The sequence below is a fragment of the Crotalus tigris genome, unplaced genomic scaffold, assembly GCF_016545835.1.
Source record: "Crotalus tigris isolate CLP2741 ecotype Arizona unplaced genomic scaffold, ASM1654583v1 scf7180000018368.3068619, whole genome shotgun sequence".
Classification (NCBI taxonomy): Eukaryota; Metazoa; Chordata; class Lepidosauria; order Squamata; family Viperidae; genus Crotalus; species Crotalus tigris.
In genome coordinates, this window is record NW_024096968.1 from 1,835,473 (window position 1) to 1,859,137 (window position 23,665).

The 23,665-nt window shown below is 39.8% G+C and overlaps 1 protein-coding gene across 2 annotated transcripts in view; it reads right to left on the reverse strand.

The window, feature by feature from the left end:
- Window positions 1–11,386: 11,386 nt before the first annotated feature.
- CHRNA6 (cholinergic receptor nicotinic alpha 6 subunit) overlaps window positions 11,387–23,665 on the reverse strand; it is a 59,839-nt gene continuing 47,560 nt past the window's right edge. For both annotated transcript variants that reach the window (XM_039351012.1, XM_039351011.1), the window contains exons 2-6: window positions 20,304–20,443; window positions 17,283–17,327; window positions 15,754–15,863; window positions 14,672–15,659; window positions 11,387–11,878 (exon numbers count right to left, since the gene is read on the reverse strand). In XM_039351012.1, coding sequence (XP_039206946.1) covers window positions 11,756–11,878; window positions 14,672–15,659; window positions 15,754–15,863; window positions 17,283–17,309 — 1,248 coding nt within the window. In that variant the 5' untranslated portion in view covers window positions 17,310–17,327; window positions 20,304–20,443 and the 3' untranslated portion in view covers window positions 11,387–11,755. The remainder of the gene's footprint in view (window positions 11,879–14,671; window positions 15,660–15,753; window positions 15,864–17,282; window positions 17,328–20,303; window positions 20,444–23,665) is intronic.

Genomic DNA, 23,665 nt, shown 5'->3' on the forward strand with positions numbered 1-23,665 from the left:
AAGTAGTTTTCCTTTTATGGAATAATTATATACATACCTAACATTATTTAATAAATGGATATATGTCTGCAGGATAATAATAAAAAATGTCTGCAATGAAGAATGCCTGTGGGCAACAGCCTAGATAAGCAAATCACGAGGGCTTGATGAATTGGGATAATTTTTTACCTGCTTTTCCAGGAATTATTCAGTGGCTTAAATCATTTTATGAGCCATGTTTTTACACTCACACTTTAATAAGGCACAGAGCAAAAGTGCAGGGAAAAAAGAGCAGCTCTTGTTTCTTCCTGGCTAAAAGAAGAAGCAAGAAGTGTCAAGACCAATGGATGCCGTCAGAATGATACTGCTCTTCACGTTTTCAGTCCCAGAGCAATTTTTATTCCAGCTGTGGTTGAGGGCAAAACAAGATTCCCATCACTATTCTTTTTTCAGGTGGTCTAAGTGGCCATATTGGTCAGTTTCATTATTTTCTTTCTGGAAGGAGGGGAATAATTTCCCAATGGTTCTTGATCTCCTAGACAAGATCAAGGTATGCAGCCTTTCAGTTGTGTAATCTAAGGTCAGCTTTCAGATATGGTAGAATGTGACCCTATGAAAGCTAGATAATTGGCACAATTTTTGCATGGTTTGAATGGTCTCTTGTCCACTGTTTCTGCTTGGAGCAACATTATATATTTGAATACGCTTTTCCTAAAAGTTTAAATATAATACAACGTTTATGAAAAGTAATGCAGAAATGTGTTTAAGTATTACCGGATGTGTGTGGGTGTATCTGACATTACTGAAGTATACCTAGTTGAAATTTACTTTATGTCATGAAACTTTCAAGATTTTTCAGCATGCTTCTTGAGATAACAGTTGGTAGAAGTTTGTTGTTGATTTCTTTACTTCATTACTACCTACCATTTGGAACAGTTGGAAGGAAATTGAAGAAGACATAGTCAACAACAAGTCTGAATTCTTGTAGTAAAGCTTTCCCTAATGTAGACAGATTCAGAGAATTCCAATGAAAAAGGAGCCAGTCACAAGTGAGATACTCCAGCAAAGAAGGGTTAATTTAGAACAACAACAAAACATTAAGCTACAGGGAAATTCTTGTTTAGTATCTTAAATGTTTATGGGATTTTTTTTTTTAAAAAAATCTTCAGCTGTCAGCAGTAATTTAATTAAAAGATTAGGATCAATTAGCCTATAACATAATTTAATTTTATGCTAACAGCCTCATGCTACATTTTAATGCCAACAATTTTTAGGCCTCCTGAATAAATATGTAATTTATTCATGTATAAAAAGTGTAAATAAAATAAATGTATAAATAGAATGTGTAAATGGGGGTTTCAGAATCTCTCCCTTGAAAGAATTTCCCTTACTAAATGATGAATGGACTCCACATCTGCAAGACCCTTAATGGATTCCACATCTGTTCAATGAGCAATGGAGTTCACATCTGCCCAATCAGCAATGGAACCCATGTCTGACAGGCCACAGATTATGGAGCCCCCCCTTGACTTCCATCAAGCCCTGCCAATGAGAGTCATTCTTTCCAAGGAGAATATCTAACCATCTCTACATCCCAACAGGATGGCTAAAGCCAAGGGTGCATTCAGAAGAGTGCATTTGGAAGCCTTAAAGTTAAGAGGATATACAGCAGTGGTTCTCAACCTTTCTAATGCCGCGACCCCATAATAGAGTTCCCCATGTTGTGGTAACCCCCAACCAGTTATACATCACCGGGTGCCAGGGCCGTGGCCAAAGAAAAGGGGGAAAAAATGGCGGACAGCCTTGCTTGGCGACCCCCATGAAATGGTCGTTCGACCCCAAATGGGGTCCCGACCCACAGGTTGAGAACCACTGATATACAGAATCATATAAACATTTGTGTTTAAGGGGTCCTAAACTCTTTACATGGAGTGCCACTCAACCCAGGAGAAGGGTGAAGCATGAGGAGGAGGTTCAGAGGTACAATGCCTTAATTGTGCCAGGGATGATTACACCAAACGGAGATAAGGATTACTTGAAAAGGCTCTGCAAATGTTGTCACCTTCCACTGCAAGCCATAAAGGTCTTTCCAGGAATCCAAGGGGCTCTTCTTCTTGAGGCTGCCAGGGCTCCCCAGGAGAGATTTTCTCCCCATCCCCTGAGGCATGACCTCCCCAGCGGCCATGTTGCAAAAGTTTCCTTACCTCTGAGGTAGAGGAGTGGATGCCATCTTGAGAGTAAGAGAAGAAGGGAAGGGATGCTCCCCCTCCTGCCTTTTGCCATTGTGCGCGCACTGAGGAACCAATGCAGGAAGGAAGGGCCTCAAATCTGCAGCCCTGTAAACCCTCCTTGCACATCGGTCCTTTTTATCCAGCTCTTGGTTAATTGTAATGTTATAATCCTTAGTGTTGACTCTTTTGACATGTTTATTGTTCTTGTTGTTTTATTTTGTGTTTTTGTGCAGTTGTAAGCCACCCAGAGCTGCTTGACAGTAATATGGGTCTTTGGTTGTTCGGGTTTTCTCCCACGTAAAATTGGAAGTGTCTTGGTGATGTTTCGACGAAGTCCCATTCGTCATCTTCAGGCTGGTGTTTTCAGCTTCGTGCTCCTCGAAACACGAAGCTGAAAACACCAGCCTGAAGATGACGAATAGGACTTCGTCGAAACGTCGACAAGACACTTCCAATTTTACGCGGGAGAAAACCCAAACAACCAAAGACCTACATACAAACACCCGCGAAAACCTCAGAATATATATATAAATATACATACATGATGTATATTGTAAATCAGCTCCCATTTTTAATTGAAGATTCTATCCCCGACCCTCCCACCCCCACTGCACAGTGGTCATTTTTATCAAGTTCTTGGTTAATATTATTAATGTTTCATTCTTAATGAAACACCTTTTGATGTTTTCCCTCTTTCTATGGTTTCATATTGCATTTTTATTAATTGATATAACTTATCTATTGCTATATTGGAAGTCATAGGCAGCTCCCATCCATATTTCATAAAAACCAAATTTTTTTAAAAAAAACCCTGCTCTTCGCTGCCTCGAGTTCTTTATTTCCTCTCCACTCATTAGGTGGCCAAAGTATTTGAACTCTAGCTTCAGTTTCTGTCCTTCCAAAGAACAGCCAAGGTTGATTTCTTTTAGGATTGACTGATTTCATCTCCTTGTAGTCCAAGGTCTCTCAAGAGTCTTCTCCAACACCACAATTCGAAAGCAACAGTTCTTCAGCTCTCAGCTCTCCTTATGGTTCAAATCTCACAGCCATGTGTTACTACAGGGAAAACCATAGCTTTAACTGTACAACCTTTATCGGCAAGCTGATGTCTCTGCTTTTTCATATGCTTGTCTAGGTTTGCCATAGCTTTCCTCCCATGGGGCAAGGCTCTTTTTAATCATGGCTGCAGTCACCATATGCAGTGATCTTGGAGCCCAAGAAAATAAAACCTTACACCTAATGAGAGGAAAGGACTTATTGGAGTAGACCCTGAAGCTGGTTGAAAGCAAAAGGAGAAAGATCATTGGCAGTTCCCTCCCTCCCATCCCGGACATAGCACAGAAGCGTTGCTTGAGCAGGGTCCGTAAGATTATCTGGGACACTACACATCCTCTTCATGACCTGTTTTCCTTATTATCTTCTGGGAGGAGGCTCCATGGTATCCATAGCAGAACATCCAGATTCAGCCATAGTTTCATTCCATACAGCATTAGCCTTGTGAACTTTCAAGCTTCCTCCTTCCATTATATTTTCAAGATGGACAGTGTTTAATATTTATTTGTTATGTATATGTAGGGATGTGATCCATACATATGCTATATATAGTATGTTAGGGATGTGTCATGTATGTGTTCACTTTGAGAACGGGCAAGTAAATTTCATTTTTGATGTGTGCCGCTGTGCCCACAGTAAAAAAAAATGACAATAAAGGTTATCTTATGAGATGGTTAGATAGTGTCATCAACATAGTAGGCATGGGTTTGGGCAGACTCAGGGAGACAGTGGAGGACAGGGAAGCCTGGTGTGCTATGGTCCTTGGGGTTGTGAAAAGTCGGACATGACTTAGCGACTGAACAATAACAACAATTTTGGTAGAGCCACAGATTCTCACTATGCATATCTCAGCCACATTGGGTTGCTATGTCAATGACTGCATATACTTGTGGATAAGCCACACTTAAAAAAACATGTTTGGATGGCCTTATCTGTAAATATATACCGTTAATACTTTTTAAAAATACCTATATTTCCTGTATTCACTGAAGAAAACAGCTATGTGTGGAAGAGTTAGCGATAAAAGGAAACCAAACTGCCAAAGAACAAGATGGCTAGACATTATCAAAGCTGACACCAGCCAAAGCATAGAAAAACTCAAAGGAATAGTGCAAGATCAGAAGATGTGGGGAGACTTGGCTCATAGAATTGCCAAGAGTTGGACACAATTGAATGGATGAAATCATCATCATCAATTTCTTGTATATACTGAAGTGTAAGCCCATCCGTGGATAAATCAACCCTCAAATTTTTAACCAAACTGCTATGAGAAAGGTGAGTATGCTTATATATGGGTGGCACATATTTCATGGTATTATGGTTAAAAATTCAAAGGTTGACTTGTCCATGAATGGTTGATCCACAAGTATATATGGTACTGTTTGAGGAAAGTGATAATGATTTAAGAGTCATCATGTTATTACCTGATGCTTCTTTCAAGACAATACAGTAAATTTGTATTACTACTAGTGATAGGACAACACGTTGCAGGTGAAGGTGTGGGACCTGTAGCCCTCCAGATGTTTCTGAATTATGCCATGTCCCTCAACATCAGTCACAGTAGATAGAAAACTGCAGCTCAGCAAGATTTGGAGGGGATATTTTCTACTTCCCTGATGGAAGTAAATAAATTAGCCATCACACTGTTATCAGTGTAACTACTAGTCCTAGTATAGTCTTGCTTTAGAGAAGTGGAAATTACCAGTACATCTTCACCATCAAATATATTCTTCAGTGTTTTCCAAAAATAGAATGCTCCTGGGCAAAAGAGTCAGCACATTTCTGCAAGTAAGACAATTCTTGCCCGTGCGTCAAACCATTGTATTATTCCTAGGAGTTTGAGGAAGAAATAATGTCACTGTAAATTGATTCCTAACAGCCTGATATTATTTTTAAATTTTAGTAATAACTTGTCTAGAACTTTTACAGAAAATGCCAAATGATACACCAAGTTCTTAACAACTATTGGATGATGTTTTAAAAACTGAAAAATGACTGGAAAACTGTCACCCATTCTAACTACATACTCCAATATTATATGGCCGTACTTGTTGGATCTGTAAAATATTGGCTTGTTATCCGACATATGTTCAGACCAACAGGGTGCAATCTTGTTGTACTAGTTGGGGAATTCTGGAGTTCAAATCCATGCATCTTAAAATAGCTGACATTTAAAAACACAGACTTAAAAATGACATTCAAGCTTTTCCCCTGAACTTTTCAATCTCATCCTCCAAAAATGGAATCTGGTAGCAGACATGCTCAAGGATTGTGCTTTCCCCGCAATAGACAATAGGCATTTTGTAACATCAATGCTTCTGCTTGTTGGAAATCGACTTCATTGTGTAAAGGAGACACAACTATTTTATTTATTTATTTATTTAATACAAGTTTTATTAAGTATTTCAGTTTTTACAACAAAGTGCTTAGAAAACAGCGTGGTGATGGGGTAGTCAATTATCCAAGAACCAACACATTTATGTATAATTCAAATTAAGTCATTAAAAATTCCCTCTCTAGTTCCCACCAATCATGTAACATATTCAGTTTAATACATTTCTAATACAAATCCATCAATCAATAAAATTTATAAAGAGCCATTAATTGAAAAAATCCTAATCCTGTATTTAAGCTTTACAAAATTCCAATTACCATATTTCAATTAGCCATTACTAAACTGATTATTTAAACTTCGGGTATCCGTAATTTCCCTCTATTCATAACATAATAATTATAATATCTAAAAAGAAAGAGAGAGGGAAAAAAGCATATTATTCCCACAATTACATTCTTATATTTCCTAAACATATTCTATTCTTGTTCTAATATCTCCTCATTTACTAGTACTATATCTTCTATTAACATAATCCATTTTCTTATTCTCCTTCCAATACAAAATAGTTATCATACATAAAGTAGACACATTAATTAAAAAAATACAGTCTATATCTCAGATATACATTCTACTAACCAAAAATTTTCCTCCCACTTATAATTCTAAATCTTAAACCTTGTCAATCTGTGTCTAAAAAGCCTTTTTAACCCATTGCATACAATTTTAGGTTACACTTTTAAGTTTTATTCTAGTTTTCTTTTTGTGCCAAGCAGATTTCTATAACAGAGCCTCTAAATCAGCAAATAAATCTCTCTTTATTCCTTGTGGTATCATTTGAGTAAAAAAAACCCATCTCATCCTCTGTTTTAGGAACCTGACTCCTTTGTAATTGATCCCTTGTTGCTTTAAAAATTCAAATCTCAACATTTGATGCTGCCGAGTAAGACACTCAATTATGTCCAATTTTGTGGTTAGTAATTGGTTATCAAAATTGTCATAGTTCTCAATAAATTGTATTTGCGTGTCCATTCCTGTTACTTTTGAAATTGTATATGGTTTAGTTAAAGTCACTTTTTGATAATCAGGAGTCTCAATAGGTTGTATATAGAATGGCATAGAATCTTCTTTGGTATTGATTGATTCCTCTTCTGTTGTTTTTTGGTCTGTAGGATAGTCAAATGAAGTCTGGAGGTTGGTTTGTAAATTCAAAGCAGAATTTCTGTTTTTTATTTCTGTAGTAATCTTTGTTATTTTAACACATTCTTGCTCAGTGGCTTCATGGATTTTTTCCAATATAAGTTTACAGTTGAGTTGTAAATAGGGTTTCTCCATTTCAATAGTAACTAGAAACAATCCTGTTATCTTTTAGTGGTGGCTATATTTAATAACAGTTAGCCAGTGTCCACCCCACAGATTTAACAGCTGTTGAACTTCTTTGTCTTTTCCCTTTTATGATGATCTGAAGGTCAAAACCAACCTCAGCATCAAACAAGAAAAAAAAACAGTTGCAGTTTTAAATTTCTCTACAAGGTGTCCTCAGTAGATTATGAAATCTCTTCCCAGACACCAAAAATAACATTAAGAAAATCACGAAAAAAATAGTATTCTTCACATATAAACTAAATCCAGTAATGAAATTAAATAATAAAAAAAATTTCAAGACCTCAAAGTAAATAGAAGTAAAAAATAGTCAATGAAATTAATTTTCTTTCTTTTCAAAGCTTCTCTTCCCACACTGACAAACACCGCCCTCTCAAAGGAGGGAAATAATTGCAAAAATGCTTTTTACAGGAAAAAAAAGGGGGCTAAGAGAGGGGAAAAAAAGTCTCACCCGGATCAACCACGGTGGTTCTTTACGCTTAGATATTCTTCTGACTTTCGGTTACAGCAGCAAAGTGATCGGCCATTTTATTGGCTGATCTTTTCTCCGTCGGCCCTAAGGAGCAATCTCAGACCGCCCTTCCATAGTCGACAAGGACCTCAACGGTAGTCACCCCTCCAGGGCGACTTTTTGACCCGATTAAGGGTCTACCGGCAGAAGGAAAGCAGCCAGCGAAGAGAGGAATCTCTCTACATGACTACACATGCTGTGATCCGGAACCGGAATCCGAGACACAACTATGTTAAATAGCCACCCAGAGTTGCTTCGAGATGGGCAGCAAATACATTTAAATAAATAAACGAAGGATATTGGTCACGCTATCATTAAAATTTATTTTTTATGAACTTTTAAGTTTCCAAAAGTGTATTCCATTGTAAAATATACAAACATGGTCCAAACAATCCAAGAAAGACTGCATATTGGAAGTGATGAAATCCAGATTCTCCCACTGTTTCAGCTTTCCTCATCAGATCTAGCAAGGAGGGCATGCTCTGGGTCCCTTCCATTTAAACCAGTATTTCTCAACCTTGACAATTTTAAGGCATGTGGACTTCAACTCCCAGAATTCCACAGCCAGCATTGCTGGCTGTGGAATTTTGGGAGTTGAAGTCCACATGCCTTAAAATTGTCAAGGTTGAGAAACGCTGATTTAAACAGTGCTGTATTGTTGAATACAGAAGTCATGACTTCTCTGTGGCAGGGTTTGCTTTGTGGAACGTATCCCTGTGGAAATGCAGATAGTCTTGGTCCTTTTTGGGCCTTCATAAGATTCTGAAAACCCGGGCTGTTTCCAAGTTTGCAGACTGGGAAGTCAGTCAAGTTCTGTTGATGCCATTTTATGATTGAAATGTATCATTTACCTTGGGCTTTATGTGCTGTTAGCTTTAACTATTGGGTTTTTAAAAATCTAAGTAACCTGCTCAGAGTCAGCCATTGTGAAATGGGAGGCCATATAAATTATATAAAACACTTAAAAAAATACATGGAGCATAATCATCTGGCCTGCTGCTAGGTTCTCTTGTATCCATAACATTTTAAGGGATTTTGGACATCTCAGCGTAGGGCTGAGAATTCTGTGTGTAAGTATAATTAAACACTCAGGGCATTCTTTGTATATTTCATAGGTGCATTTCCAAAATACATCTAAAGTACTACAATAAGCAGAAGAGAGATTGCCATCCAAAATATTTGTTCTTGTTACCTGCTCTTCACATTAATCATCTAAAAGAGCCATAGAACCAGCCTTTTGTTTTTCGGATCTACCACAAGTTTACTTGTCTCTCAACATCTTCCAGCCAGAATAGAGTGCAACATAATGGCTCATGGCGGTGAATAAAACTGAATAAAATTGAAGAAACATGATAGTTGCTATTGGGATGCAAGAACAGAAACTGGGATATGTGTTTTTGAAAGTTATTTCATCCCACTATATTGCAGGTAAGCTTTACCTCACCAGTCTGTGAAATGATGGCGTTTAGAATCTGGAGGGCACCAGGTTTTTAAATCCATTTTTTTCCCCTAACATAGTGTCTCCAGATCAGCCTGGGTAACTTTAGAAGGTGTGGACTTCAACTTCCCCAATTCTGGGAGTTGGTCAACACATCTTAAAATTGCCCAGGTTGAGAAACATTGCTCCAGATGTTTTGGGGCTACAACAGTCAAGATGGGGCAACTATCTAAAAGCCACACTGACTGAAAATTCTAAGTTGTAGGCTCAGCATGTCTTGAGGAGATTAGGTTGGGAAAACACGGATGTTCAGGAAAAACAAGTATAGGTAGTCCTCAGCTTACAACTATTCGTTTGGTGACCATTGAAAGTTACAACCACACTGAAAAGAACGACTTATGACCATTGCAGCATCTCATCATGGTCACATGATCAAAATTCGGCAGCCGACTCATTTTTTATGATGGTTGCAGTGTCCAGGGGGGTGTCACGTGATCCCCTTTTGTGACCTTCTGACAAGCAAAATCAATGGGGAACCCCAGATTTGATTAACAAACATGTTGCTAACTTAACACTTGCAGTGATTCACTTAACAACTGTGGCAAGAAATGTCATAAAATGGGTAAAGCTCACTTGAGAACTGTCTCACTTAACAACAGAAATTTTGGCCTCGGTTGTGGTCATAAGGCGAGGACTATCGGTATACTCATTCAGTGGTGGGGTGCCCTTCTAAATGGTGAGGAAGAACAAGAGAAAAATCAGCTGAATTTACAATGTAGTTGGAATAATTTGTAAATCAAACAGATTATGGTATGGCAGGATTCAAAGAAAGGAAGTTGAACAGAAATATATATATTGCTCCTAGAAGAATATATATATATTGCTCCTAGAAGCACGAAGCCGAAAGCACCAGCCTGAAGATGACGAATGAAACTTCGTCGAAACGTCGCCAAGACACTTCCAATTTTACGTGGGAGAAAACCTGAATAACCAAAGATCGACCGACCTACCTACCTACCTACCTACCTACCTACCTACCTACCTACCTACCTACACACACACACACACACACACACACACACACACACACACACACATATATATATATATATATATATATATATATATATATATATATATATATATATATACAGTGCTGTAACTTCCTGTTTCTTTCAGAAAAGGGATTAGCCCTGCCATTTTCTGTTACAATAGCTTGGACAGTCACCAAATAAGTACCCAAAGCATTACATTTAAATATCTTTTATAAATGGTTTACCAAAAGCAAAATAGCAGCACAGCTATGCTTCCAACAGTAGTATTTAATTCATGTGAAATGTAGCAAATAATGTCTAGTGAACTTTCTGTGGTTGGTCAGGAATTATACTATGAGATACCATACCCTCAGATACTATCAGAGAAACATCTGGTTATTCTCCTTCTCTGTTGTCTTTCAGATATAGTTAAGTGCACTGTCCATCAACCTGATGCTTTCCATGTGTTTAAATTTCATCTCTCCCCCACCATCAGCATTAAAAAGAAGGGATGATGGTTTACAATCAAGCATGTTTGGAGTTTATCTAATTGAGGAAAATAGCATGATTTTAATTTGAAAGATAAGCATACAGAAAAAAAAAAACCAGCTACTATTAATAACTTCACTAGACTGATTAGCAATCTATTCCTTTTTTTTTTTTTTATGACCCCCTAATCCAATGGTTCTCAACCTGTGGGTCGGGACCCCATTTGGGGTCGAACGACCATTTCACGGGGGTCGCCAAACAACGCAGTCCGCCATTTTTTTCCCCTTTTCCTTAGCTGTGCTACTCCCTTTTATTCTATTGGCTTTTGAAAGCCAATAGAATAGACTCTCTTGAATAGAGTCTAATTCTATTGGCTTTCAAAAGCCAATAGGAATTGTCCAGGCTGTCTCTGCCCTGCTGAGCCTGCCAAAAGTCCCATTCTGCAAACGGTGCTGCACCAGTTGAGTAGTCCTCAACTTACGACCAGTTGAGTAGTCCTCGACTTACGACTGGTTGGGGGTCGCGGCATTAAAAAGGTTGAGAACCACTGCCCTAATCCTTCATTTCAAGGTGGCATCAGGGAGACTGAGTGGAGCTGAGCATTTACAGGCCGGATAGCCTTCCTGACATTTAGGCTTGCATCCTAATAAAGAAACATCTGTCATTGCCTAGGATTAAACTCTCAACTTTCTGAGTGGGATGCGAGGATCTTCACTTCTAGGCCACTGCATCACTCAGCAAACTATACATTTATTACTTGCAAAATGAATGGCTTATGTATAAAGTATTTGTCTTTACCAGGAATGTTGACAAACAGTTGTGAGCATTTGAACTGGTGATTCTCTTCTGATTCATCTTGACCTACACTATTTTATTCCTTCTATAAATGAAGCAAAAACCTATTCTTGTACAAAGGAGCAGGAATCTGAGTCAGTATGAATATTAATCTGCTGTTTATCTTAGAGATATGTACAATAGCAGATACTGTAACCAAGAATTTCTTAGCAGAAAAATCAGTGTAGAAAGGATTATCTGAGGAACATTTGAAAGCCACTATATTAACAGAGATTTCTCCAATCTACTATCCTCCCAAAAGGTTGAGGTGGAACTCCATAGGTTTTGCTGGCTGTGGATAATGGGAGTTAGTCTACCCATCTAAAAGGCTGGCTTAATACATCGTAAAGTGATGAGAATACTTTTCTTCTGGCTTGAAATGAAAGCTGATATTCTATAAACTGTTGCCAAAGTGTGGTTTGACTATCTTATTAAAAAGGATCATGCAAAATGTGGATCACCACCCATATATTATACATCTGCTATCAATGGTTGTAGGAATAATCCCGCTGTTCCAAATACACAGAGAATTATGAACACCCACAGAAATACTCTATCGATTACCATGGCGACATATTTCCAGTCATCTTCTACCTGCAATGCATAAGAAAACACATACATGTTCAATTGAATTCATAATATTTAACTGACACTATCTATTAAAATGACTCTGTGCTTCCTGAGATTTCTCAATTACTTTTTTTTCAAAAAAGATACATTTAAAATCTTCAGATAGATTCATATGAAACATTTATTGGTGTAACCATAGGTCACAAGATTGAATCTTCATATATATATATTTGTTATACAATTATATAATATTTTGGTATTATTTGTAAAGAAGAATTTGGCACGTTTTCTGCTGTCATGTTACACATTGTTCCAATTTCTCAATAAATTACAGAACATTTAATTTCTTTTACATAAGTATTAGGTTATTGCTACCTACAAATGTTTCATTGATAAGAAGAACAAAGCCTTGCATAATTATTAGCTACAAGTCCCACTATCTCTCATTTTGAGTCATGCTGCTGACAAGATCTGTTTGGTGCTATAATTCAACAACATCTATAAGATCAGCTGTTCCCATCCTTAGTTTAGACTTCTCTGCAGGTGAGCTTATTTTAGAGTTCCTTAAACAAGACTGGGCATCTTTTAGGTGTTATAGTATAGCTCCTGTAAAATTGTCTCTCTAGTACATAAATCACTTTTTAAAAATATATATATAGTCAACAATTATTTGTGTTGGTGATAGATCTTGACAAAAATGGTCTTGGAGAACCATAAAAGTGAGAATTATTTTGAAGTCCAAACTTAACCAGCACGTTAAAATCATATTCCTTTGCAAAACTAAAATAGAAATAATCCTTCTTCCTAATCCCTGTCATGCCCTTGGCCTTCTATTCAATAAATATAAATAGTACGGTTAACATCTCTTCTTTAATGAACTGAGGACAGAAAGCCAGATGCTTTCCTTTCTGCACTAGGAGGTTTTCCACTAAAGTTTATATTTGTTGAAGGCCCTTTTCTCTAAATCTTTGATTGCCATAGTTAACCCAGGCTTAGCCACAATACTGGAGTTTAGATCTTGTATACGTGCTCGGCTATTTTTCAAAATATCTTCTATGTTTCTACACATCAGCACAGCCTATAGAATTCAATAGACCTTCACTGATCAAATTCCATCTTGGGATCAGGGCCTCTGTCCTAGAGCTTCTACATGTCTATTTAGAGCCTTATTATCAAAGTCAGAGAGCCTCCCGACATGAAATATTTATACGTTTAAGTAACCAAAGCCATTAGCACAACCTCTGCGGTTCATTTTAAAAGCCATCATACCCTTTTGTAGCTCATGTAAACATAGTGTCAAAAGTACTTTAACTAGCAAAATGCCCAGGAAAGGATATACTGTGCTATCTGAGTGTACATCATGGTTCCAGGTGGCATGACGTACTAAACATGATGAGTGCCAAACAAACCACTGATTTACCAGGTGACCCCTAGTTTCCACCTTGATTTCCTACATCTGCGACCTTCCTAGCATGGCCAACTTCAGGTCTATTCTCTGTGGCCATCCCCCTTTTCCTATTGCAGCATGTCAAGTACCAATAAACAACGAGTACCAGGACAACATTTTCACATCAAAATGCATCAAGTACCAAGTTCAAAGAGTTTTGAAGCAGTCAAGTACTGAGGTACCACTGTACATGATGATACTTGGCTAATTTGTCCCTTTCGACTATCTATCCATCTTTGCTCTTGATTAGCCTTCCTCAGCCTGTTGTCTTGAACTTCAGGTACTATAGCTGTTCTCTTGCTGCTAGAAATTCACAGGTCAACAAATTTGGAGGGCATCTGGTTTGAGACAACTGGGCATCTCTCAAGCCCCATAACTCAGTAGGAGGCCAATGCCAATCCTGGAACCCCTAGCCCTTCTTTCTCCTTCTTGCATTGTTGCCTGTTTATCTGTCTCCTGGAAGGGAATGAACTATGAAAGGAAGAAGAAGCAGGAACCTTCACAGAGCTTTTATTACATTTTGGCACCCCAAAAAGAAAGCATGGAGTAATTAAGCAGTGAAAAGCCTGGCAAGGAGATACAAGCACTCAGACCATGCTTCTATTCAATATTTTGCAAAGGGACTCTCAAACTCTTTCCTCTATATGCAGTTGGTTTCCCTTGTCTTGGTGTTAGTTGTATTAGTCTAGCATTATCGAATGTCAGTCTGCATATAGCTAGATCATAGCTATGGTTTTCCCTCTCCCTTACAACTGGAATGTAGAATCAGTTGGTCTCTCTTTTCTACAATTGAGTTTACTCTGCCATCAACTGTTAGATGAACGGTGCTAAGCAATGCAAGAGATAGTTATGTCCATTATCATGGCTTAATGATAGAGGACATTTTTTGGGGGGAGGGAGAAAAGAAGGCTTCATCTTTAAGCTACAGCAATCTCCAGTGAAAACGTTTTTTTTTTTTTTCTAAAGCTCTGGAGAATTTCTGTTGATCAGCTGAATCTCACTCAGGTAATCCTTGAAATGGTGCCTCTGGTAATTGAGACACAGCTAGCATGAGTTCCCTTTTATCCTGTCTGCAGTCCTTTCTGCTGCTAGAAGAAACTGAAAACCAGAGAAAAAATGTTTTACCAATTTCACTTCTTCTAGCTAGCAGGACTTAACAATTCTGATGCTGCTTAAAGAGCTCAATTAGGCAGCCTCTTACACATTCATGCCGATAGTGCTGCATCATTGCACCTCTCTAACTCTCAGGTGCAAGTTTTTTTTTCCAACTAACTAGGTTTTAGTTTTCTACCACATTTAGAGAAATGCCCCCAAATTACTATAGTCTTTGGAGCTAGAAATCAATCAATCTCATTCCTCAGAGCTCTTACCTCTTTAGTTTCATTCTGACTCCTCATGTTTTCTGCGATGAACTGAACGCTGTTAATGACTTCCTTAACCTCTGGGGAATACTCGATTGATTCAGCCTCCCATTTGGCAGACTGGCTACTCTGTCTCCTTTTCTTCCTCACAGCCACGTCCTTGGAGTTGTCACAGTGGCAGCACTGGTGCTCACCGAGGACTTTCACTTCTGCAAGCTCATCTGCCTTGGGCTTGCTGGGCTTAGCGGCGCTTTCTTTCGCAGGTTTGGGGGGTTGGGAATCAACACGTTTCTGTATGGGTCTCTTCATCATGAGAAATTTGGGCAGAAGACCAAGGAAGACAGTTTTGACCCAGTTGGGCATCGTATGCATAGTTGGAGTCCGATAATGGATATTCAGTACAAACACTGTTACCACAATAGAGAGTGTCACAAATATCATGGTGAATAGTAAATATTCTCCCACTAGTGGGATGACCAAAGAAGTTGAGGGAATTGTCTCTGTGATTACCAGCAAGAAAACAGTCAGTGAAAGGAGGACAGAGATGCAAAGTGTTACTTTCTCCCCACAGTCAGATGGAAGGTAAAATACTAATACAGTCAGGAATGAAATGAACAGGCAAGGTAGAATCAGATTAATGGTGTAAAACATGGGCAGCCTTCGGATATAAAAAGAGTAGGTTATATCCGTGTAGATTTCCTCACAGCAGTTGTACTTTATGTCATGTTTATAGCCAGAAGCATCCACTATTTCCCATTCATTGTTCTCCCAAAGGTCTTTCATATCTACTTTAGAACCAACAATCAAAAGATCTATCTTGGCTTTGTCATATGTCCACGATCCAAATTTTAGAGAGCAATTCTGGTGATCAAAGGGAAAGAAGGTAATATCCATGGGGCAGGAGCTTTTAAAAATGGCAGGTGGTGTCCAGGTGATGGTGCCATCGTATCTGAGAAGAGCTTTGGTTCGTCCTTCAACCTGGAAATCTCCAACAGCACTGCAGATGCAAGCACAAAGCAATTTTAAGCTGTACCTTTCTAACTCAAAATAAACCTGTTAATATGACTAAATATGAAGATGAATGTTCATACTTATTGTAAAGCACAATATCAGGTTTCCAAATTTTGTCTGATGGCACATGGATAAATTCAATTCCACCAAATTCCACTGGATTCCACTGCAATTTATAATCATTCCAAATCTAAAAGGAGAAATAATAAGTGTTCAGTCCTATGATATACTGTACCTGTAAAGTGATCCTCATACTAAGGTTGTTACTGAAGTTGCCCTCAAGGTATTGCAACTGTGCCATCATCATGACCACTGGGAGCCAAGAATTAACAACCTCAAGATTGCTACAATTTCTCTACCCCTGAATTTGAATAATAGAACATAGAATAAAAGGGTTGGAAGGGATTTAGAGGTCTTCTAGTCCAATCTCCTGCTCATGGAAGGAGATCCAATACCATTCTGGACAAATGGCTGTCCAATCTTGTCTTGGAAACCTCCAATGATGGAGTACCCACAACTTCTGAGGGCAAGCCATTCCACTGACTAATTGTTCTCACTGCCAGGAAATTTCTCTTTAGTTCTAGGTTGGGTCTCTCTTTAATGATCTTCCACACCTCTTGTCCTGTTTTTTAGGTGCTTTGGAGAATAAATTGACTCCTTCTTCTCTGTGATAGGCTCTCAAGTACTGGAGGACTGCTATCATATCAACCCTAGTCCTTCTCTTTATTAGATTAAACATACCTAGTTCCCTCAGTCATTCTCTTGGACTCATAAGATTGGGAATAAGCTTCAAGTTAATAATCCCCCCTTATTTTTTTTTTCTTCTGTAATAGCCCACTAAAATTATAATAAGGTCTCCATTTAACAGACTTTGGTTTAGCGGACTTTAGAGTTAATGGATCAAATCTCCTGGATAAGAAGTTATGTTGCCTCCACTAATGTCTCTGCTGCCTCTGAAAGTTCTTCTTGCTTTTTGCTGAATCTGGTTTGTAAACTAGGGTGATGGTTCTTACCCAAATGCTCCCAAGATCTGATATCCAATCTCTAAGGAGTTTCTTGCCTACAGTTCATTTTCAGGTGCATTTATGGTTGCTGGAATACTTTTAATCATGGCGCTGGCCCTCAAACACCCATTGCTTGTGTTGCCTCTTTTCCCTGGCTATGACTTTAGTTCCTGCCCTCACTTTTTTTGGTTCTCATCTCATTCATCACTGAATAGACCAGTGGTAGGCAACCTTGGTTCTTTTATGACTCATGGACTTCAACTCCCAGAATTCCTGAGCCAGCATGGCTGGCTCAGGAATTCTGGGAGTTGAAGTCCACAAGTCATAAAAGAGCCAAGGTTGCCTACCCCTGGAATAAACCTTTTGCTTTAAGGAAGACCTATTCCTCTTGTTCGTCCATTAAATCAATGAATTTTTGAAGTACTATGTGCCCTTTTGCTATAGATATACTGTGCCTTGGAACATCTCTAAACAGTTACCTGATTTTTTTTCCTATCCAAATCTCTTTTGAATGTCAATTACCCACTGTGATCTCATCTCTAAAACCAGCATGGCAGTAAACACACAGGTACACTGACACACTGATGGCAGGAAAATTTGCTTACATGTCGCAGCCAGAGATTTGTCTCCATGATCTGATTGACTTCATCCTGCAGAGGAAAGGAGGCAAACAATTTATTTCTACAGACAGATTATCTAGTTAACAAAGGTTAAAACCTCTTTCCCGTCAGCCTAAATAACTTTGAAAGGATCATGGGGACCTTTATGGAACAGAGAATAGAAATCTGGGTGGAAAAAACATGTTGCCTTCAGATAATGTCTGGGGATGTTTGTGAATACTTTACTTACAACTATTGAAAACAAGAGGCTGAAAAAAAAGTATTCATGAATATTGACGTAGTTGTTGGCAATGCATATTCAAAACCTACAGCCAGTGGTGGAATTCAGCCAGTTCTCACCAGTTCAGCAGAACTGGTAGCTAATTTTTTGTTGCCAAGGCCCAGAATGGATTTCCGGAAGTGTTATCCACACAGAGAACTGGTTGTTCACATATTTGAATCCCACCACTGGTTGTTCACATATTTGAATCCCACCACTGCCTACAGCCTTATTAATGTTTATTCGAAAACTGCAGCCACATAAAGAAGATTGGTTGCTTGCTCTAACATTTCTAGAGGAGATGGTTAAGCAGAATCCAGGAGAACTCCAAGGGGTAGCAGTAGGAGCATCAGTGAGGGTATGTTCAAAAAAGTCAAGTTGGTAATCAGTACAACACATGTAAAAAAAAGGGGTAGAGCTTTGGTTGCTCTACAGCATGAGTTTGAAACTCGCCATGTCACGTGACATGTCGTGACGTATCACAACGTTTTTCGCACTGCCAGAGCGGGAATGGGCGCAGCCTCCGTATGATGCAACCGGCCCACAGGCTGGCAGTTTGACACTCCTGGTCTACAGTGAAGAGCCATGGTGGCGCAGTGGTTAGAATGCAGTACTGCAGGCTAACTCACTGCTCACTTCAGGAGTTCAATTCTGAGTGGCTCAAGATTGATGCAACCTTCCATCCTTCTGAGGTCAGTAAAATGAGGACCCAGATTGTTGGGGGCAAAACACTGACTCTGTAAACTACTTAGAGAGGGCTCTAAAACACTGTGAAGCAGTATATACGTCTAATTGCTATTGCTATTGCATGGGTAGCATGTTCTCTCCTTATCTTTTCCCTTCTATTCCACTGCTTTCCTGCTGATCGCTCACCAAGTATTTGTATTCAACACAATTCTGTTTGTACCCCAATCATGCACTGTACTACTAGTTACATCCCAAACTAGCTCATCTGAAGTTGTCCATTGGGAATTTGTAGAAGATTAAGATGCGTGCCATCTTATTAACATTTAGGACCACTGTAAAAATAGTGGTCTTCTGCAGGAGAATCCCAAGTGGTGGAGAGTAGCGATGGGATTTGAAGTGCGGCTTCAAGTAATTATTCTCTTATGTTTTTACAATTGTAAGGGATCTAGAGCTTTGAGAATAGAGGTTATGCAAATGATGGACTGCCTGAACAAATAAATCCAGGATTTTTGACAGGAGGTTGGTATTCAAAGAAGCATGATGGGAAGAACCAATTTTATCAGGTACAAAAGAAGCAGTTTTAAATGCACTCTAATACCCACATACAATGAAACTCCGATATCAGTGCTACTCATTCAAGCAGAATTCCGAGCCCATCATAATCTCAAGCGCCACAGGAGCTCAGAATATAGCAGCTTTTATAATTATTTTGTTAATGACAGCAGCTTCTGATTAATGAAAAGCCTCCTGAGCAAGTAAAAGATATACTGAAGAAGCATGACTACATAGGAACGTTGAGCCTCTGAATACTGATTTAGCAATAAATAGAGAAGGAAGCTGAACTCTGTTCCATCGTGCTGCCTTGATAATCATTTAAGCTCTACAGCCCCGGTTAGTGGCTGGTCTGCTAGTCAGAGAAATCCCAAGAAAGCATAGAATTTTCAGAGTGTCTATTTTTTGCTGAAAGATCTTTACGTATAACAAATCGTGATGGAAATGCAATCAATAACCTGGGAGCTGCTAAGCGAAAGTTAACTACAGGGGACACCCTGAATGATCTGCTGAGAGAGAGGAAAACCTGCATAAATGAACCCTTGGTAAGCTCTCCAACAAGAGGCCTAAAGGTGCTTTTCCAAAAGACAAATGGATTGGAAAAAACAAAACAAAACAAAAACAAAAAGTCCAATTGTTTTTTGGGGAAAGCAAGCGTCTTTGGGACACACTGGAGATGCTTCCTCTCTTTTAGTTCCTGGTAATGAGCGATCTTTAATCATTTGCAAGGAATGTTTCTTACTTTTCCTGATATGCACTATTTATAGTCACAGCCTATGGTGGGCTTTATATAAAACGACAAAGCCCTTTTACCTCTATTTTAGGGAGGGAAGGAAGCCTGTCAGGTCTGCCATCTTCAGCATACTCTACCTCACTGGCATTCTGCCATAAAATTCAGGGAGGAGGGGGAATGATAGGGTGACAGGAACTAGAGGAGTCAATCTGGAAGAGGCCGGCCGATTAAGGATAGAGCTGTGAGAAAGGAATGCGAAACTCCACCAAAGAGGCGCCAAACCTCAAAGCTGTCCCCAAAACATCCAGTTGGAAAGTCATTGTTCACTGGCAGATTGGTTAAGGGGGGGGAGGGCCAGGGGAAAGGGAAAAATGCAGGCTTTGCACTGGAATATTCAGATCCAGCTTTGCTTATGCTATAACCACTTGACTTTAGTAAAAGTAACCTTTCACTTCAAAAAGACAAGGGTCTTTCTTTCCTAAATGCTCAAGTTGGGACAAGCCTGACACAGCCTTTCACAGCCACGGTGTTTTAAATGTCCAAATGTTTTGTCTTGTTATAGATGCCTGCTCTACTACAGAGTTGCACACACACACAGGGTCCCTATTTTCATAAGAATTTCTTCATTACATACATAGAATAGCACCTCCAACCTTGGGGGGAGGGAGAAGTCTACAAGTGCTATCATTATTCCCTGAAGCGACCACCAGATGAAGGGTCTCTTTGCCAAAGACTGAAATGCGAGATTCTGCAGCCTGGCAAACAATAGCCTTACCACGTTTGCAAGCTGGGTAATTGCCACTTCGAAATGCACCTTCACGGGATTGGATACGTTTTCTACAGGTCTGATGTACTGGTTGTAACGGGAGAACAGTTTGCGAAACAGTCTTTCTTCTGATTTACTTGCTAAGCAGCCTGTGTGGGAAAAGGAAATAAGAATAGTAAGTCCTTCAAAGTGAGGTAAGGATACTAGCTGTGGATATGCTGGCTGGGATAATGGAAATTTGGTCCAAAATATCCAGAGAACACAGAGTGGGGGGAAAATTGATTTAGATTATATAAATCCCACTTATCCAGCTGTTTATAAATGTATGATACTACTGTATGTGGTTTGCTACATTAATGCCCATTGAGTCAGCAACTGAATTTGAAGCAAATAATAATTGGCATTGACAAAGTCCCTATCAGTCAATTGCAAAAGGCAACTTTATTTGGAACAGCTTACATCCTGAGATGATACCTTTACACCAGCAAACAAGAACATCTGCCTATCCCAGATCCTTGGAAAGTACTCCACAGGTGTATAAATAGCCAAGATCAGTCTAAACATCTGGCTGACTGTGAGATGAACCATAATAATAATAGTAATAGGACAGAATACATCAAGCGATTCCCATGCTAAATAAATGGCAATTAAATTGATCATGGATTCATATCACAAATATGGACTGCAGATTGAAAAAAAATAGCTTGACAAAGACTGGCATGTTGATTAGATGAAAAACATAATCATACACCGATGACTTGCATCTGTGAATAAGTGATTGTCTATTCAGAGAGTTAGTGTGCAATCCATTTGGCATTTTGCACTCCTCCATGCTTCCAAATTCCATTGCCATTAGTGACTGCTGAAGGGAGTCAATGCCCAAAGTCTCTAGAGAGCATGTGTTCATGTAAGGTTGCCATCCTGTCTTTTTACTAAGCTGTGAATTGGTGCTGTGCGCTCCCTCCTCATAACCTGTTCCAGGCTAAAAAGTCCTGCCCATTGAAACCTTTTGGTCCTCTTCCTGTCTTTCACAAAGATAGTAAACAGGAAGGACTTCATTGTTATGATAATACCTTTTTTAGAATAAACTCATAAGATCTTTCTATGACGCCCCATCCTACATCTTTGTCTAGGCTTTAAATTTCATGTTTTGTGGAACATCTAAACCAGTGGTGGCGAACCTATGGCACGCGTGCCAGAGGCGGCACTCAGAGCCCTATCTGTGGGCATGCACTGTCACCTCCTCACCAGCCTCCCGCCTCCCACCACTGTCCCCTCCTCACCAGCAGCCTCCCTGGAGGAGAGTCAACCCCAGGCATGGCCCACATGGAGCAGTGCAGCCAAGGACATAGCTGGGCAGCAGGGATAAGACTGCACCCTCACACCCCATAGCGTGCAGATGATGCTGCGGGGTGCGGTCGGAGGGTATGGCTCCCATGGCGCTGCAGTGCTGCCTGCGCGATCTGCAGCAGGCCATGGAGGTACCTACAGTACAAAATAATAATAAAGGTTATCTATCTATCTATCTATCTATCTATCTATCTATCTATCTATCTATCTATCTATCTATCTATCTATCTAGCTATCTAGCTATCTAGCTATCTAGCTATCTAGCTATCTAGCTATCCAGCTATCTAGCTATATAGCTATATAGCTATATAGCTATCTATCCATCTATCTGTAACTATAGTAGTTATTCATTCCATATTGCTTTACATAGATGACATGATCACTGTTCATTCTTCTTTCCCACTAAGTTAGCTTTCCTAGAAACACATATGCTAAGGTAGTGCTTGAAAAAGTAGGACAACATCAGCTGGAAATCCCAGCATGTGATTATTTCCTGCTTTAGCCAAGTTGACCTACTCCTTTACGTTCTAAAAATGGTAGCTAAGACAACCATCAAATATATTTACCACAGTCATGCCTAAGCAGCAAAATCAGGAGCTATCTGTATGCTCTTTTTGTTGTGAGTTGAGGAGGGCAGTGCTGAACCCTGGAATACTTAAGCTCTTACAGTTTCACTTCTGGTCTGACAGGCTTCTGAAATAATTGACCTGATTTGCTTCTGGGCATCTTACAGAGAAGCTTGATTGGTACCTGTGTGTTGCCTATGTTATGAATAGAATATGAAGGTTGATGGGTATTGATTTAACAAGATGTAATGGTATCTGGGAATGACCTTGGGAGACAGTGGGAAGAGTCATAGTCAGGAGAAGGGTCTGAGAAGCTGAGCGCACAACAAGAATATGGGTGTGGCAAACAATGCAGAAGGGACCTTCCTTTGTGTCTTAGGTTTTGAATTCTAAAGAACCTGGGAAGAGATATACTACCAGACTTAAAATAAACAGAACAGAATAGAATAACTGTGTTGGAAGGGATCTTGGAGGACTTCTAATCCAATCCACTGCTCGAGCAGGAGACCCTATACCAGTGATGGCGAACCTTTTAGAGACTGAGTGCCCAAAAACTGGCCTAACTCCCGCTGCACCCCCTGCCCTGTCCCCACTCCATCCCCCACCCCGTCCCCCACCCCGCCTGCCCACAGGGCCACTCACCACCTCCAGGGCCCACCGCAGATTGCCCAGGCAGGCCAGAAGTGCCATGGCGGCCATGCCCTCTGCCCGCATCCCACAGCATCAACTGTGCGGGATGGGGCGTGAGGGCAGAGTCTTGTCTATGCTGCCTGGCTGCCATGTCCTTGGCTGCGCTGCTCCATGTGGGCCACGCTCGGGGGCGACTCTCCTCCAGGGGAGCTGCTGGTGAGGAGGGGGTCATGGGGGGAGGCGAGGCTGGGGCAACAGTACGTGTACCCACAGAGAGGGCTCCGAGTGCCGCCTCTGGCACGCATGCCATAGGTTCATCACCACTGGCCTATACCATTTCAGATAAATGGCTCTTTGGTCTCTTCTTAAAAGCCTCTAGCCATGGGGCACCCACAACTTTTGAAGGCAAACCATTCTACCAGTTGATTGTTTTCTTAGGAAATTTCTCCTTAGTTCTGCGTTGCTTCTCTCCTTGATTAGTTCCCATCTGTTGTTTCTTGTCTTGCCCTCTGGTGCTTTGAAGAATAGGTTGACTCACTCATTTTTATGGCAGTCCCTCAAATATTGGAACATTGCTATTATGTCTCCCCTAGTCCTTCTTTTCACTAGACTGGACATACTCAATTCTTGCAACTGTTTTTCATATTTTTTAGCCTCCAGCCCCCTAATCATTCTTGCTGCTCTTCTTTGCACTCTTTCCAGAGTCTCAACATCTTTTTTATATTATGGGGGCCAAAACTAGATGTAGTACTGCATTCTAACCGAGTGTCGTCTTACTAAGGCTTATAGGTTTGTAAACTTATGATGGTGAGAGCTTGACCTTAA